Source organism: Sinocyclocheilus grahami, unplaced genomic scaffold (genome assembly GCF_001515645.1).
Source record: "Sinocyclocheilus grahami isolate Dianchi unplaced genomic scaffold, SAMN03320097.WGS_v1.1 scaffold229.1, whole genome shotgun sequence".
In the NCBI taxonomy this organism is placed as follows: domain Eukaryota; kingdom Metazoa; phylum Chordata; class Actinopteri; order Cypriniformes; family Cyprinidae; genus Sinocyclocheilus; species Sinocyclocheilus grahami.
The window spans coordinates 758,307-772,852 of NW_015505408.1; the positions used below are offsets into that span (position 1 = coordinate 758,307).

The 14,546-nt window shown below is 40.6% G+C and overlaps 3 protein-coding genes across 4 annotated transcripts in view; 2 read left to right on the plus strand and 1 right to left on the minus strand.

The window, feature by feature from the left end:
* The first annotated feature begins 343 nt into the window (after nt 1-343).
* Nucleotides 344-3,415, plus strand: LOC107597163 (protein ABHD8-like). Of its 2 annotated transcripts, XM_016288114.1 has the most exons (3): nt 344-1,078; nt 2,270-3,036; nt 3,117-3,415. In XM_016288114.1, the coding sequence occupies exons 2-3, from the start codon at nt 2,279-2,281 to the stop codon at nt 3,289-3,291; spliced, it is 933 nt and encodes a 310-aa protein (XP_016143600.1). In that variant the 5' UTR covers nt 344-1,078; nt 2,270-2,278; the 3' UTR covers nt 3,292-3,415. The 2 variants fall into 2 exon arrangements, with proteins under 2 accessions (XP_016143600.1, XP_016143599.1); XM_016288113.1 differs by having other exon boundaries at nt 344-3,036.
* Nucleotides 3,416-3,809: 394 nt separating this feature from the next.
* On the plus strand, nt 3,810-4,957 carry LOC107597164 (protein ABHD8-like). The gene is made up of 2 exons (XM_016288115.1): nt 3,810-4,578; nt 4,659-4,957. Exons 1-2 carry the CDS (start codon nt 3,833-3,835, stop codon nt 4,831-4,833), a joined length of 921 nt encoding a protein of 306 aa, XP_016143601.1. The 5' UTR covers nt 3,810-3,832; the 3' UTR covers nt 4,834-4,957.
* A 5,674-nt stretch (nt 4,958-10,631) lies between these two features.
* Nucleotides 10,632-14,546, minus strand: part of rps15 (ribosomal protein S15) — a 6,302-nt gene continuing 2,387 nt past the window's right edge. Inside the window, exons 3-4 of the mRNA XM_016288120.1 lie at nt 10,963-11,197; nt 10,632-10,783 (exon numbers count right to left, since the gene is read on the minus strand). Of these exons, the coding sequence (XP_016143606.1) occupies nt 10,670-10,783; nt 10,963-11,197 (349 nt within the window). The 3' untranslated portion in view covers nt 10,632-10,669. The remainder of the gene's footprint in view (nt 10,784-10,962; nt 11,198-14,546) is intronic.

A 14,546-nucleotide genomic window follows, 5' to 3' on the forward strand; every position in this document is an offset into this window, starting at 1 on the left:
AGGGATCCTTGGCGGAGGCAGCCTCAGGGTAAGGGCTGCGCCGGGGGGGAATGTTAGGAGAAATTTGGGGCACACAAGGGAAGAAAAGGGGATGAGAAGAAGTAGTGTCAAAGGATAGGGGGGGGATCGCTAGTGAAGGCAACCTCGCACTAGGATCCACTCTCTGAGGAAGAGGTGAAAAAAAAAAAGTTACCGTCTGTGAAGATGTTGCACATCCAGGAAAGAATTGAAAGGAGGTGGAGAAGCAAAAGGAAGAGTAAGATGGGATAAATAGGTCTTGCCTGGGAAGTGGAGTAACCTGCAAATGAGTATTCGTGAGCGCTGAAGGAACTGAGGAAGGTTAAGTCAGCTGTTTCAAGCCATTTCCTGGCAAAGTTTGTTGGTTTATTCTTGTTGAAAAGATTGAAATGTGTTGTAGCTATTGAGGTTGTTAACAAAACAATGCATGCAAAATGTTTTGAGTAAAGAAAGCTTTTAAAAACTCTTGAGGGGGAAGTGTGCAGAGAGCAGCCCATCTTGAGTCGAAATCTGGTTAGAAGAGTTACAGCATTACTTACCGCAATTACACCTGCATTTGTAAGTTCTTGTTCTTATGAAGCCTTCCCAATTTCTATGTTCGAGGTCAACTTCAAACAATCAATAAAAAGGAGAGTACAAATGTTTTGTGTTGAGCCATACTGAATGTAGATTTCAAGGTAATTCATAAATTCAAGACAATAGATGGTGGGTGCTAGCCAGTGCATGTTTTCAGTGAGGCTGTAACAGCATATGCTCAACAGGTGTAATCCGCTTTAATCTGGACTTCTTACTGTGGCCATGTAGATTTGGAAGATAGGGAGCGAATGAAAGCAAAAAACAGTCGTTGTTGCTCTTTTAATTATTATTATAGGTTTTACATCAAATTAAGTCTTTAAATGATCTTTAAAGTAATTTAATTACGTGGAAAGAGATTCTGTTTGGATTTGATTATTGGATTGAGAGTAGCAGATTACCAACCAACAATTTCATTACACTGGGAAGAGAAACTACTGGAGTAAACAATCCAGCTTTTTCATGTATCGGGAACATCGATAATCAGGTAAGATATTGCACTGTACAGGTTGTGAAGGAATGTATTTATTTGTCATCAAAAATTGGAGGCAGCCTACAAGGCCAAAACCTTAACTAAAGGAAAGGCTGTTGCAAGCTGTGATCCAACTAATTTAAAATGCTTTGAAAAATATTCACTCAATTATTTACATGAGATTTTTTCTTGGCAGCTATAGTTAAAAGAAAAAAACCTCTTCCATTATCTGCTTGAATGCATAAGTATAGAATGTTGCAAAGTAAACACCATGTTAATTTTGAATCCTACAGCGAGCGTTTGATTAATTGCATCATAAAAACCAGTGTCATTATTGTGACTTCTCAAATTTAAAATAGATCCAACCCCCTGTTATGAAGACCAGTGCACTAATGCACATTGAGAAGGGGGGAAAAAAAGCTTCTTACACTTAGTTTGGTTGTCATGTTTTTTTTTTTTTTATCATTTTTTAAAGCTTCTTTTAATGTATATTATTTCAAAATCCTTGTAAGGAAATTGAGGCACAATTAGTTTGCCATGCATGTTAAGATAATTTAATGATAAACAATGCTATTTATGGTATTGATGTTAGTATATTGTCTGATAGTGATCCTAACAAGATATATTTTGGAGTTTTGGGAAGGGAATAATATTTCACACCCTGAAATAGAATATATTTCATGGACATGCTAGAAGGTGCCATAATTCTGTGCTCCTACGAGAATGGCTAATAGGCCTGACAGCAAAGTACTATATTTGGAGCAAAAATAAACCAACATGCAACTTCTAACATCAAGAGACATTAGTCAGGTTAGACACCATATTGAACTAAACATTTATAAAAACGAGAGTTACCGTTTTTGCGATGGCATGCACGTAATTTTCACAACTTCTGTGCAGTTTTTGTTGACGTTCCGTTTACTTGTTAAACAATACTACAATCCATTGAATGCACTGTATTTCTGTCGCTCATTTGTCTCGTTTTCATTCCTGTCAAAAATTAAATATGTCACTACCCTGACTTAAGTCTACGTTGGCGGCAAAATCATGCTCTGGCGCACTTTTTGACAAGAGGAACTGGGTAGCTTGCACTCAAACGTGGATAATTGATCTGCCAAACTGATGTGTGGCAATTCAAATTTGCCAAAGCCTATGTACTAAAGCACTGAATATTTGAGAACCCAAATGCACTTCTTATTTCCCCAGGTGTTCACCATGCTCACCAGCTTTGTGGATGGAATATGCTGTTGCTTTACAGGGAAGTCCACTAACGTTGTGGTCCCTGTTGAGTCTTCCGAGCCCACCGATGGTTTTGAATTTGTTGAGGTAAAGCCAGGAAGGGTTCTGAGAGTTCAGCATATTATCCCAGACAGACCAGTGGTTGAGGAGCCAGGTACTGGGGAAGGGGGTACGGTCAGCTGCAAGCGCAAAATCTCAATGTACCGAAATGGACAGCTTCTGATCGAGAACGTCAATGAAGCCACCCATCCAGAGTTGGTCCACTATCAGAATGGAGACAGCACTGTGGATACGGATGTTTCCAATTGTGAGGCTCCCCCAGCAGCTCAGGCTTCTGAACACACACCGGGGTCGGCGACAGCAGGACAGGCTATGGATAGCAAACCTGCACCTCAGCAGAATCTGCAGCAAGTGCAGCGCAGACGGCGCAAACCCAAATGCTCCATTGTGATTGACTGTGAGCGGAAGATCACATGCTGCAAAGGTACTCACCCTGATGTGGCCTTGTTTTTCATTCATGGAGTTGGGGGGTCGTTGGATATCTGGGGAAACCAACTGGACTATTTCTCCCAACTTGGTTACGAGGTCATTGCCCCAGACTTGGCTGGCCATGGTGCAAGTTCTGCTCCTCAGATTCCCGCTGCCTATACCTTTTACGCTTTGGCTGAGGACGTTAGGATCATCTTCAAGCGATATGCAAAGAAGCGTAATATTTTAGTAGGACACTCTTATGGGTAAGAAAATGTATGCCTTTGCCTGATAAATGCAGATACATTTCCTTACTTGTTTTAGCATTTTCTTTCTTGTCTTGCAGTGTCTCGTTTTGTACCTTCTTGGCTCATGAGTATCCAGAACAAGTTCATAAAGTTGTGATGATTAATGGTGGAGGTCCTACAGCACTCGAGCCCAGTCTCTGCTCTGTCTTCAGCTTGCCCACGTGTGTCCTTAATTTCCTGTCCCCGTGTCTCACCTGGAGCTTTCTCATGTAAGAATAATGGTCCACAGGACACATTTGTCATTGCCTTGCCCTTTGCCAGCTTGAACGTGAGTGTCTATGTTTGGCAACTACCTTGTTAATTTAATTAAATAGTTTTAGCAAAATCCTATAGTATACTACAGCCGTGGCCAAAAGTTTTGAGAATGACACAAATATAAATTTGTCCATTTGTTTTTAGATCTTTTTGTCAGATGTTACTATAGTATACTGAAGTATAATTACAAGAATTTCATAAGTGTCAAAGGCTTTTATTGACAAATGCAATAAGTTTATGCAAAGACTCCGTATTTGCAGTGTTGACCCTTCTTTTTCAAGACTTCTGCAGTTCACCCTGGCATGCTGTCAATCAACTTCTGGGCCACATCCTAACTGATCTACACCTAAAATTTGCACATAATGTACAGTACCTGTACATACAAAACTGTCTATTGTAATATACCTGCACATACAATTGTCGATTTATATATTTTTATTCCTTATTTACTTGTTCTATTTTTTTCCAAATGCACTTCTTATTTCCCCAGGTGTTCACCATGCTCACCAGCTTTGTGGATGGAATATGCTGTTGCTTTACAGGGAAGTCCACTAACGTTGTGGTCCCTGTTGAGTCTTCCGAGCCCACCGATGGTTTTGAATTTGTTGAGGTAAAGCCAGGAAGGGTTCTGAGAGTTCAGCATATTATCCCAGACAGACCAGTGGTTGAGGAGCCAGGTACTGGGGAAGGGGGTACGGTCAGCTGCAAGCGCAAAATCTCAATGTACCGAAATGGACAGCTTCTGATCGAGAACGTCAATGAAGCCACCCATCCAGAGTTGGTCCACTATCAGAATGGAGACAGCACTGTGGATACGGATGTGTCCAACTGTGAGGCTCCCACCGCAGGCCAGGCTGCTGAGCCCACACCGGGGTCGGGGGCCGCAGGACCGGCTACAGATACCAAACCTGCACCGCAGCAAGTGCAGCGCAGACGGCGCAAACCCAAACGCTCCATTGTGATTGACTGTGAGCGGAAGATCACATGCTGCAAAGGTACTCACCCTGATGTGGCCTTGTTTTTCATTCATGGAGTTGGGGGGTCGTTGGATATCTGGGGAAACCAACTGGACTATTTCTCCCAACTTGGTTACGAGGTCATTGCCCCAGACTTGGCTGGCCATGGTGCAAGTTCTGCTCCTCAGATTCCCGCTGCCTATACCTTTTACGCTTTGGCTGAGGACGTTAGGATCATCTTCAAGCGATATGCAAAGAAGCGTAATATTTTAGTAGGACACTCTTATGGGTAAGAAAATGTATGCCTTTGCCTGATAAATGCAGATACATTTCCTTACTTGTTTTAGCATTTTCTTTCTTGTCTTGCAGTGTCTCGTTTTGTACCTTCTTGGCTCATGAGTATCCAGAACAAGTTCATAAAGTTGTGATGATTAATGGTGGAGGTCCTACAGCACTCGAGCCCAGTCTCTGCTCTGTCTTCAGCTTGCCCACGTGTGTCCTTAATTTCCTGTCCCCGTGTCTCACCTGGAGCTTTCTCATGTAAGAATAATGGTCCACAGGACACATTTGTCATTGCCTTGCCCTTTGCCAGCTTGAACGTGAGTGTCTATGTTTGGCAACTACCTTGTTAATTTAATTAAATAGTTTTAGCAAAATCCTATAGTATACTACAGCCGTGGCCAAAAGTTTTGAGAATGACACAAATATAAATTTGTCCATTTGTTTTTAGATCTTTTTGTCAGATGTTACTATAGTATACTGAAGTATAATTACAAGAATTTCATAAGTGTCAAAGGCTTTTATTGACAAATGCAATAAGTTTATGCAAAGACTCCGTATTTGCAGTGTTGACCCTTCTTTTTCAAGACTTCTGCAGTTCACCCTGGCATGCTGTCAATCAACTTCTGGGCCACATCCTAACTGATCTACACCTAAAATTTGCACATAATGTACAGTACCTGTACATACAAAACTGTCTATTGTAATATACCTGCACATACAATTGTCGATTTATATATTTTTATTCCTTATTTACTTGTTCTATTTTTTTTTTACATTTTTTTTTCTGTTTTTTGTTCTGTCACTGTCATTCTGTTACACTGTGGAAGCTTCTGTCACGAAAACAAATTCCTCGTATGTGTAAACATACCTGGCAATAAAGCTCATTCTGATTCTGATTCATTCTGATGGCAGCCCATTCTTGCATAATCAATGCTTGGAGTTTGTTAGAATTTGTGGGTTTTTGTTTGTCCACCCGCCTCTTGAGGATTGGCCACAAGTTCTCAATGAGATTAAGGTCTGGGGAGTTTCCTGGCCATGGACCCAAAATTTAGATGTTTTGTTCCCCGAGCCACTTAGGGTGCTTTCACACCTGTAGATCAATTGCTTTGTTCCGAAACAGGGATTAAAATTATTACAATGTTGCTTTTTATTCTTGGTGCGGTTCGCTATCACACGGCAAAATTTCTAAACGGACCAAACATTGGTCAACGTTCCACGGTTTATTTTCCGGGATTCCACTTAGCTGTCACACATGTCATCCGTCAGGATGGAACGACAGCAGCTTTTTTTTTTGTAGCTGTCCTTATATTAATTTATCATTTTGAGCAGGAGTCCGGGATTCATCGGGAAAACATTTTAAAAAATGCACCTACTAGGAAGAAGAGCAATAAGACGGCATTATAAAATGAAAAAGTGCGCTTTTTTTATTTTGAATGGCGAAGACGTGCTCACCCACAGACATTCACAGGTTCATTTTGAAGTATTAGCAAAACTAATGCTTTTCACGGAACTTACGTAATTACCCATTATACATTGTGATATAGCCTGGTTCATTGGTCCGTTAGATCGGATTGCTTTCTCACTACAACCGAACTGCTCCAGAGTTCGTTTTTAATCGAGCCGAGACCACCTCGTTCAGGCGATCTCGGACCGATTGTTTTGACGCGGATCCGGGCGCAATTGCCGTGTTCACATATGCCCAAACGAACCGAGCTAAGGGGGGAAACGCGCCAGGTTCCGAAACAACAAGCCAGGTGTGAAAGCACCCTTAGTTATCCATTTTGCCTTATGGCAAGGTGTTCCAGCATGCTGGAAAAGGCATTGTTCATCACCAAACTGTTCTTGGATGATTGGGAGAAGTTGCTCTCGGAGGATGTTTTTGTACCATTCTTTACTCATGGCTGTGTTCTTAGGCAAAATTGTGAGAGAGCCCACTCCCTTGGCTGAGAAGCAACCCCACACATGAATGGTTTCAGGATGCTTTACTGTTGGCATGATACAGGACTGATGGTAGCGCTCACCTTTTCTTCTCCGGACAAGCTTTATTCCGAATGCCCCAAACAATCAGAAAGGGGAATAATCAGAGAAAATGACTTTACCCCAGTCCTCAGCAGTCCAATCCCTGTACCTTTTGGAGAATATCAGTCTGTCCCTGATGTTTTTCCTGGAGAGGAGTGGGTTCTTTGCTGCCCTTCTTGATACCAGGCCATCCTCCAAAAGTCTTTGCCTCACTGTGAATGAATGAATGAATGAATGATGCATTTATATAGTGCTTTATTGTACACCCAAAGCACTTTACAATCATGTGGGGGGGTCTCTCCTCACCCACCACCAGTGTGCAGCATCCACCTTAAAAAATGCACCTACTAGGAAGAAGAGCAATAAGACGGCATTATAAAATGAAAAAGTGCGCTTTTTTTATTTTGAATGGCGAAGACGTGCTCACCCACAGACATTCACAGGTTCATTTTGAAGTATTAGCAAAACTAATGCTTTTCACGGAACTTACGTAATTACCCATTATACATTGTGATATAGCCTGGTTCATTGGTCCGTTAGATCGGATTGCTTTCTCACTACAACCGAACTGCTCCAGAGTTCGTTTTTAATCGAGCCGAGACCACCTCGTTCAGGCGATCTCGGACCGATTGTTTTGGCGCGGATCCGGGCGCAATTGCCGTGTTCACATATGCCCAAACGAACCGAGCTAAGGGGGGAAACGCGCCAGGTTCCGAAACAACAAGCCAGGTGTGAAAGCACCCTTAGTTATCCATTTTGCCTTATGGCAAGGTGTTCCAGCATGCTGGAAAAGGCATTGTTCATCACCAAACTGTTCTTGGATGATTGGGAGAAGTTGCTCTCGGAGGATGTTTTTGTACCATTCTTTACTCATGGCTGTGTTCTTAGGCAAAATTGTGAGAGAGCCCACTCCCTTGGCTGAGAAGCAACCCCACACATGAATGGTTTCAGGATGCTTTACTGTTGGCATGATACAGGACTGATGGTAGCGCTCACCTTTTCTTCTCCGGACAAGCTTTATTCCGAATGCCCCAAACAATCAGAAAGGGGAATAATCAGAGAAAATGACTTTACCCCAGTCCTCAGCAGTCCAATCCCTGTACCTTTTGGAGAATATCAGTCTGTCCCTGATGTTTTTCCTGGAGAGGAGTGGGTTCTTTGCTGCCCTTCTTGATACCAGGCCATCCTCCAAAAGTCTTGGCCTCACTGTGAATGAATGAATGATGCATTTATATAGTGCTTTATTGTACACCCAAAGCACTTTACAATCATGTGGGGGGGTCTCTCCTCACCCACCACCAGTGTGCAGCATCCACCTGGATGATGCGATGGCAGCCACTGGACAAAGGCACCAGTGCGCTCACCACACACCAGCTACAGCTGGAGAGGCGAGAGAGTCATAGAGCCAATCAAGTGGATGGGGATTATTAGGAGGCCATGATAGACAAGGGCCAGTGGTGGCAATTTGGCCAGGACACCGGGGGTTACACCCCTACTCTTTACAAGAAGTGCCATGGGGTTTTTATTGACCACAGAGAGTCAGGACCTCGGTTTAACATCTCATCTGAAGGACGGTGCTTTTTGACAGTATAGTATCCCCATCACTATACTGGGGCGTTAGGACCCACACAGACCACAGGGTGAGCACCCCCTGCTGGCCTCACAAACACCTCTTCCAACAGCAACCTAGTTTTCCCAGGAGGTCTCCCATCCAGGTACTGACCAGGCTCAACCCTGCTTAGCTTTAGTGGGCAACCAGTCTTGGGCTGCAGGGTGATATGGCTGCACACTATGTGTGCAGATGCTCTCACACCTGCCTGCTGCCATTCCTGAGCAAGCTCTGCACTGGTGGTGCCCCGATCCCGCAGCTTAATCAACTTTAGGAGACGGTCCTGGCGCTTGCTGGACTTTCTTTCAGGTGCCCTGAAGCCTTCTTCACAGCAATTGAACCTCTCCCCTTGAAGTTCTTGATGATCCGATAAATTATTGATTTAGGTGCAATCTTACTAGCAGCATTATCCTTGCCTGTGAAACCCTTTTTGTCCAAAGCAATGATAACTGCACGTTTCCTTGCAGGTAACCATAGTTAACAGAGGAAGAACAATGATTTCAAGCACCACCCTCCTTTTAAAGCTTCCAGTCTGTTATTCAAACTCAATCAGCATGACAAAGTGATCTCTAGCCTTGTCCTCATCAACACTCTCACCTGTGTTAATGACAGAATCACTGACATGATGTCAGCTGGTCCTTTTGTGGCAAGGCTGTAATACAGTGGAAATGTTTTTCGGATTAAGTTCATTTTCATGGCGAAGAGGGACTTTGCAATTAATTGCAATTCATCTGATCACTCTTCGTAACATTCTGGAGTATATGCAAATTGCCATCATAAAAACTGAGGCAGCAGACTTTGTGATTTTTTTTATTTTTTTTATTTCAATTTGCTCTGCTCTTGCATGTGGGCCAAATTTAATGGAACTGTTTGAATGTACGGCCATTGTATATTTACTAGTTGGTGTACGACTGCAGGAAACACATTAAAGGAACAGCTCAGATGGATGTTTGTCCCCGAGCAGAATGGGTTTTACTTGCTTTCGAGTTATATGAGTACCCCTAGAGGTTGTTTTTTATATACCTACACATAACGCCAGCCCATTCAAATAAATGATTTGCACTCTCTGGGATATGTAAATGGTATAAAAAGTGCAATTGTATTGTCAGCCCAAAATTGATAACCTCAAGATGAAATATTATTCAAAATTCTGCGATTTAACAGTGCAATACTGTTACTGGAAGCATTTACTGTAAATAGACTGATCTATTGTATGCATTTATTTTATTTGACATCAGATGATGTCAATTTCTGAGTTATTCAGTGGTGGTGGACAGCAGAATATTGTTCTGGCCATGTGAAAAGCGGTTTTGTTTTTTTTTACTTCACATTAGTTTAATCTTTTTGTTGAAAGTACTCTAGCCCCATCATTGAAATAGTGATAAAAAGGTGGTTTAAAATAAAAAGCTTGATCTGCTTCTGCCTCACATTCTGATATATTACCTACTAAACAGTTCATATACTTTTAATATGAAGCAAAGATGCTGACTTTGATAGGCTATCTATTGTATCGACAGGGTTTCTGCGGGTTAAGAACCTTTTAAGACCAAGTGGTGGGAAAAAAAAAAAATGGAACACCATAAATATATTCTGCAAACGGAAATGTTTTGTACTAACAACACTTCAAAGTTTGAATATGAAACTTCCAATTTATCTTCAATACATTTCACACAAAACTTTTATGGTTTGAATGCCTCTGCTCTAAACTAGAATATGAAAATACCTTTTACTGTTACCTTCTGATCACTATAAAAGAAGTTCATCAGCATTTTGCCTTGTTTTCTAGTGCAAACTTCTTAAATCAAGTTATTTACTTAAGCAAGTGTCTTTATGAGAAATGTATCAAAATTAAGTCTATAATTAAAACAAGCAGATCTGCAAAAAAAAAAAAATCAATAATTTCAAAGGAAAAAGTTCAGTCCACATGTTTTAAGCATACTTGGTTAATTGTTCAATTTCTCAGAGTTGAGGTTTAGATATTTCTGTTGAAAACAAAATAAGAAATTCATTTTTTGTTATGCATGTAACATTTAACAATGTATATTAAGACTTTAAGCTCTTTCATACATAACTTGTGAAAGTATAAATTAAGACTTCAATACCTGCAGAATGTGAATGCTGTGAAAGCTGGCATTTCAGGTAAAACGAAATAGGAATTTAGCATCAAAACTAAGAAATTCAATCATTATTAAAAAACTAAAATTAAACATTGAATTGGCGTCTCATTTTCAAATAGTCACCCTTGAAGACAAAAACGATGATGCAGAGCAATTAAACTTTCTTATATATATATAGATAGATATAGAGTTCCTACATAAAAACCTTGCATAAATCTGACAGATGACCTGTAGCCTGGATTTAGAGGCACACAAACTGAACCAGTTTTTTTGGCAAGCAAGACGAGCCGATATAAAGAAAGACAAAGTCAGAGGCTGTTTTGGAGGCTTTTATTTACATACTCAATTGCTTTTTACTTCAGAGGAATGAAGCGGGAAGAATGAGTGGCTCCAATACCTGGACGACCGTGTTTAACGGGCTTGTATGTGATGGAGAACTCTCCAAGGTAATGACCAATCATCTCAGGCTGAAAAGAGACAAAATTATACAAACCATTAGCTATCAAAAATCACTGCGTATTCATTCCTTAATAAAACATCAGCCGTATTTAGAGGCTTAGTGGGACACAGAGTCTTTGATTTTACAGCAAAGCCACAAAACGCAGCACTGACACATGAGCATTTTAACCGCATCCTTCATCCCTACCTTGATTTCAACCTGGTTGAAGGTCTTGCCGTTGTACACGCCGACCATGGATCCAACCATCTCCGGCAGGATGACCATGTCTCTCAAGTGAGTCTTCACCACCTCTGGTTTCTCCATAGGAGGCGCCTCCTTCTTGGCCTTGCGGAGGCGCTTGAGGAGAGACTGCTGCTTCCTCCTGAGGCCGCGGTTCAGCCTCCTCCTCTGTCTGGCACAGTAGAGCTGCATCAGCTGCTCGCTGAGGAACACACACACAGGCTTAATCAAAATTTCTACACAAGCATCATCAGATCACTGACGACAAAACTTTCATTCACGAGGTAGGCTTAAGCAAGACTGTTAAAGTTCAGGTTACAATAATGAAACGCATGTTTATTTCAAGTTAAAAGAATATAAGAACGTTCAAAGCTGATTGATCACATCTAATTGCTTCCGGTCGGTCACAAAAAAAACAATGAGAATTGAGCTGCGGTAGAGGGAAATATTAAATTATAATAGATTTGTATTGAATTTGAATTACAAAAGTAGTGGCACAACAAGTAATACAGACTACATTTAAACATCTACAAATTAAGGCCTAAAAAGTCATGGAATTAAATATCACATGCACTGCAAAACAATCTTAGTATTTTATAGTTTCCCAATACAAATATCCTTAAATCATGATGCATTTACTTAAGATGCAGATTATATGAAATCTGAACAAAATTACGCAGGTTTATGCTTAAAACAAGAACAAATGTGTCAATAGGGAATTAAATCTTTTTTTAACCCACTGACAGATTTTTGTTATTTTTTTAACCACTCACTTCATTTTGAACATGTCATTTTGCTTTTCTAGTGTTTGTGGGCATTTGCACTGGAAACAAGTCAAATATACTGATTAACAACATACCTTTTTTTTGCAGTGCTATCAGAAAGTAATGTAAAAGTTATTTCTATATTCTAGTGGTTTGGATAAGCAATGGAGATCTGTTGCAACCAAGTTATATTTTCAAGTTTTAAAGTATTGCTAACAGACATTTATTGACGTGTTCTATTCAATTTATTCTTTAATATTTTTTTGTATCTGGTCATTAAAAAGTCCAACATTTACCTTCATAAAACCATCAGAAACCCTGTGTTATATAAGACAGATCAGCGCGAATATGTTGTTTCCCTCACAAGAATGTTTTAACATTACGAAACATGGGCCGAGTAATTTCCACTGCCATTTTGAGTAAATTATTTCTTGCTTCTCTATGGAAGCCCGTTTCCGCCACTGAATAAAAAATAAAAAACGTAATTGCAACTATATCTCGCAATTCTGACTTTACAACTCACAATTGTGTTTATATCATGCAATTCTGACTTTACAATACGCAATTGTGTTTATATCATGCAATTCTGACTATATAACTCGCAATTGTGTTTATATTAGAGCCCGACCGATATGGGTTTTTTGAGGCCGATAACGATATATTGGCCGATATTCTTTGTAGAGCCCAACCGATATGTTTTTTTTGGGGGGGGGCCGATACCAGGGAGTAAAAAAAGGCAGATACCGATATATCGGCCGATATTCTTTGTGTATATTATAGTACAGTACCAGTCACTTTCCCATTCGTGTGTCCAAACATTAGACTGGTACTATATATAGAATACAGTATATACATAAACAGAATATACATACAGAATATATATACATAAACACATTTTTTGCAATGATCACTCAAATGTGGTGATCAAACATAATCATTACATATAATGGTGACAGATATGTAAGGGCATTTAACAATTTAACAAACTTGCGATGAGCGCGATGCACAAAGTAACGGGGTGTTAGTTGTAACACACGTGGTTTTAATATATATTTTACCATAGTAACATTTAAATTCTGGCTTAAGTTCAGATGTTACAATGTGTTCCACCTACGGGGCATGTTGTCACATTTCACTTCCATTTTTTGAGGTTAAATAAAGAAAAACATATACACTGTAATTATGAAACAAAGCGCCATATTTGTACTAGACAAGTGTAAAATTACCGTGGATAAAAAAAAAAAAATATTCTGAACCCCATGTGGATTTACACAAAGTGAGAACGTAAAAAAGTGTTACTTTGTGCCCCGCTCTCCCCTACCTCTGTAAATAAATACAATATAAATTCACGTCTCGCGCACTTTAATGCCCTTTGAATGTAACATGTACGTTCCCTTGGAACTGGAATCATGGCGGAATTTCGCAGGGCACTTACGGTCGAATAAGACAACGCGTGAATGCTGCCTGAACAAGAAACCTCCTTACTGAAGGGAAAGTGTTGACTGGTGTCACTATCTCGCGAACGCGCCGGCGGATCTCCAACAAATTTGGGGGATCCCTTCAGCTCAAGGAGCCCTCTCGAACACCGCCCTCCGTGTGTCCGTAGCCCCCCGGGATCGCTAGATCGGTCGGCGCCAGACCGCGAATTTAACCACCCGTAACTCCCAAACCCCGGGGGCTATCCACGCAGGGGTGGTCTCATTCGAAAGAGGGCCTCGAGATGTACACTCGATTCGTGTTCGAGAGGGTTCCTTGAGCTGAAGAGATCCCCCGAATTTGGTGCGGATTTGTCGCGCCATTACGCAGATATGGCCGTTCAAAGTTTCAATGGTTTTCCCTTGACTTAAGCTTTAAAGCATTTCATCCAGGTCGTCAGTAGCAAACAATGGAGCGCGCTCTGCAGGACAAACTAAGTAATTACACCATTTCAAGCATTTTATCTGCATTACATGTTCTGTATACAAATTTTTTTTTAAAAAGTCATATCGGCGGCATATTCGCCGATACCGATATATCGGCGACAGGCTCATATCGGCCGATAATATCGGCAAAACGATATATCGGTCGGGCTCTAATTATAACAATCATGTGATGCGATTATGGCATAATTACAAAAGCCTTTTGTGTACCAGTGATGCACAGTGTTGCTCCTCATGAGAGTAATTCATCCAACAGTATATCAGAACAAGAATGCAGCCATAATGCTTTATACTCACTCTGCAGCAGTTCAGAGATTAAATTCATCATCTCTTTCGGAGAAACCGCAGCTGTGGCCCCGGTCCCTGATTTCTGGGTCTTCACTCGACTCTTTTTACCCATCTTGCTGGTCTGGGAGAGAGGATGGCTGTAATAATAGCAAGTTGAAAGCAACAAAATGAATAAAAACTAATTAAATGGGATTATATTAAAAATTCAAAATTAGTAAAAAATTAAAGTAAAAATCAAGCCACAACATGATCAGGTTTCATATCTGCTTCATGCAACCTAGAAGGCTGTACAATAAATGAGCCAATAGTCTGAGAAGTACTGACTTTACACCTCTTATAAATATTTATGTCCAGTGGACTAGGTACAGTATATTCATAACTAAATGGTAGAAACATGTGAATGTTTCACATCCAAATAATCTCTGAACCTAGAATTACTGCCAAGAAAGGTTAATGGTCTCTGTGAGGGATTATACGGATGGCTACAGTGAGCCAAAGGGCACTAAATCAGGTACTTTGTTGTAAACACTGAACATGTGGCTTACATGAAACTCATCAAATACAACAAACTTGTGTCATT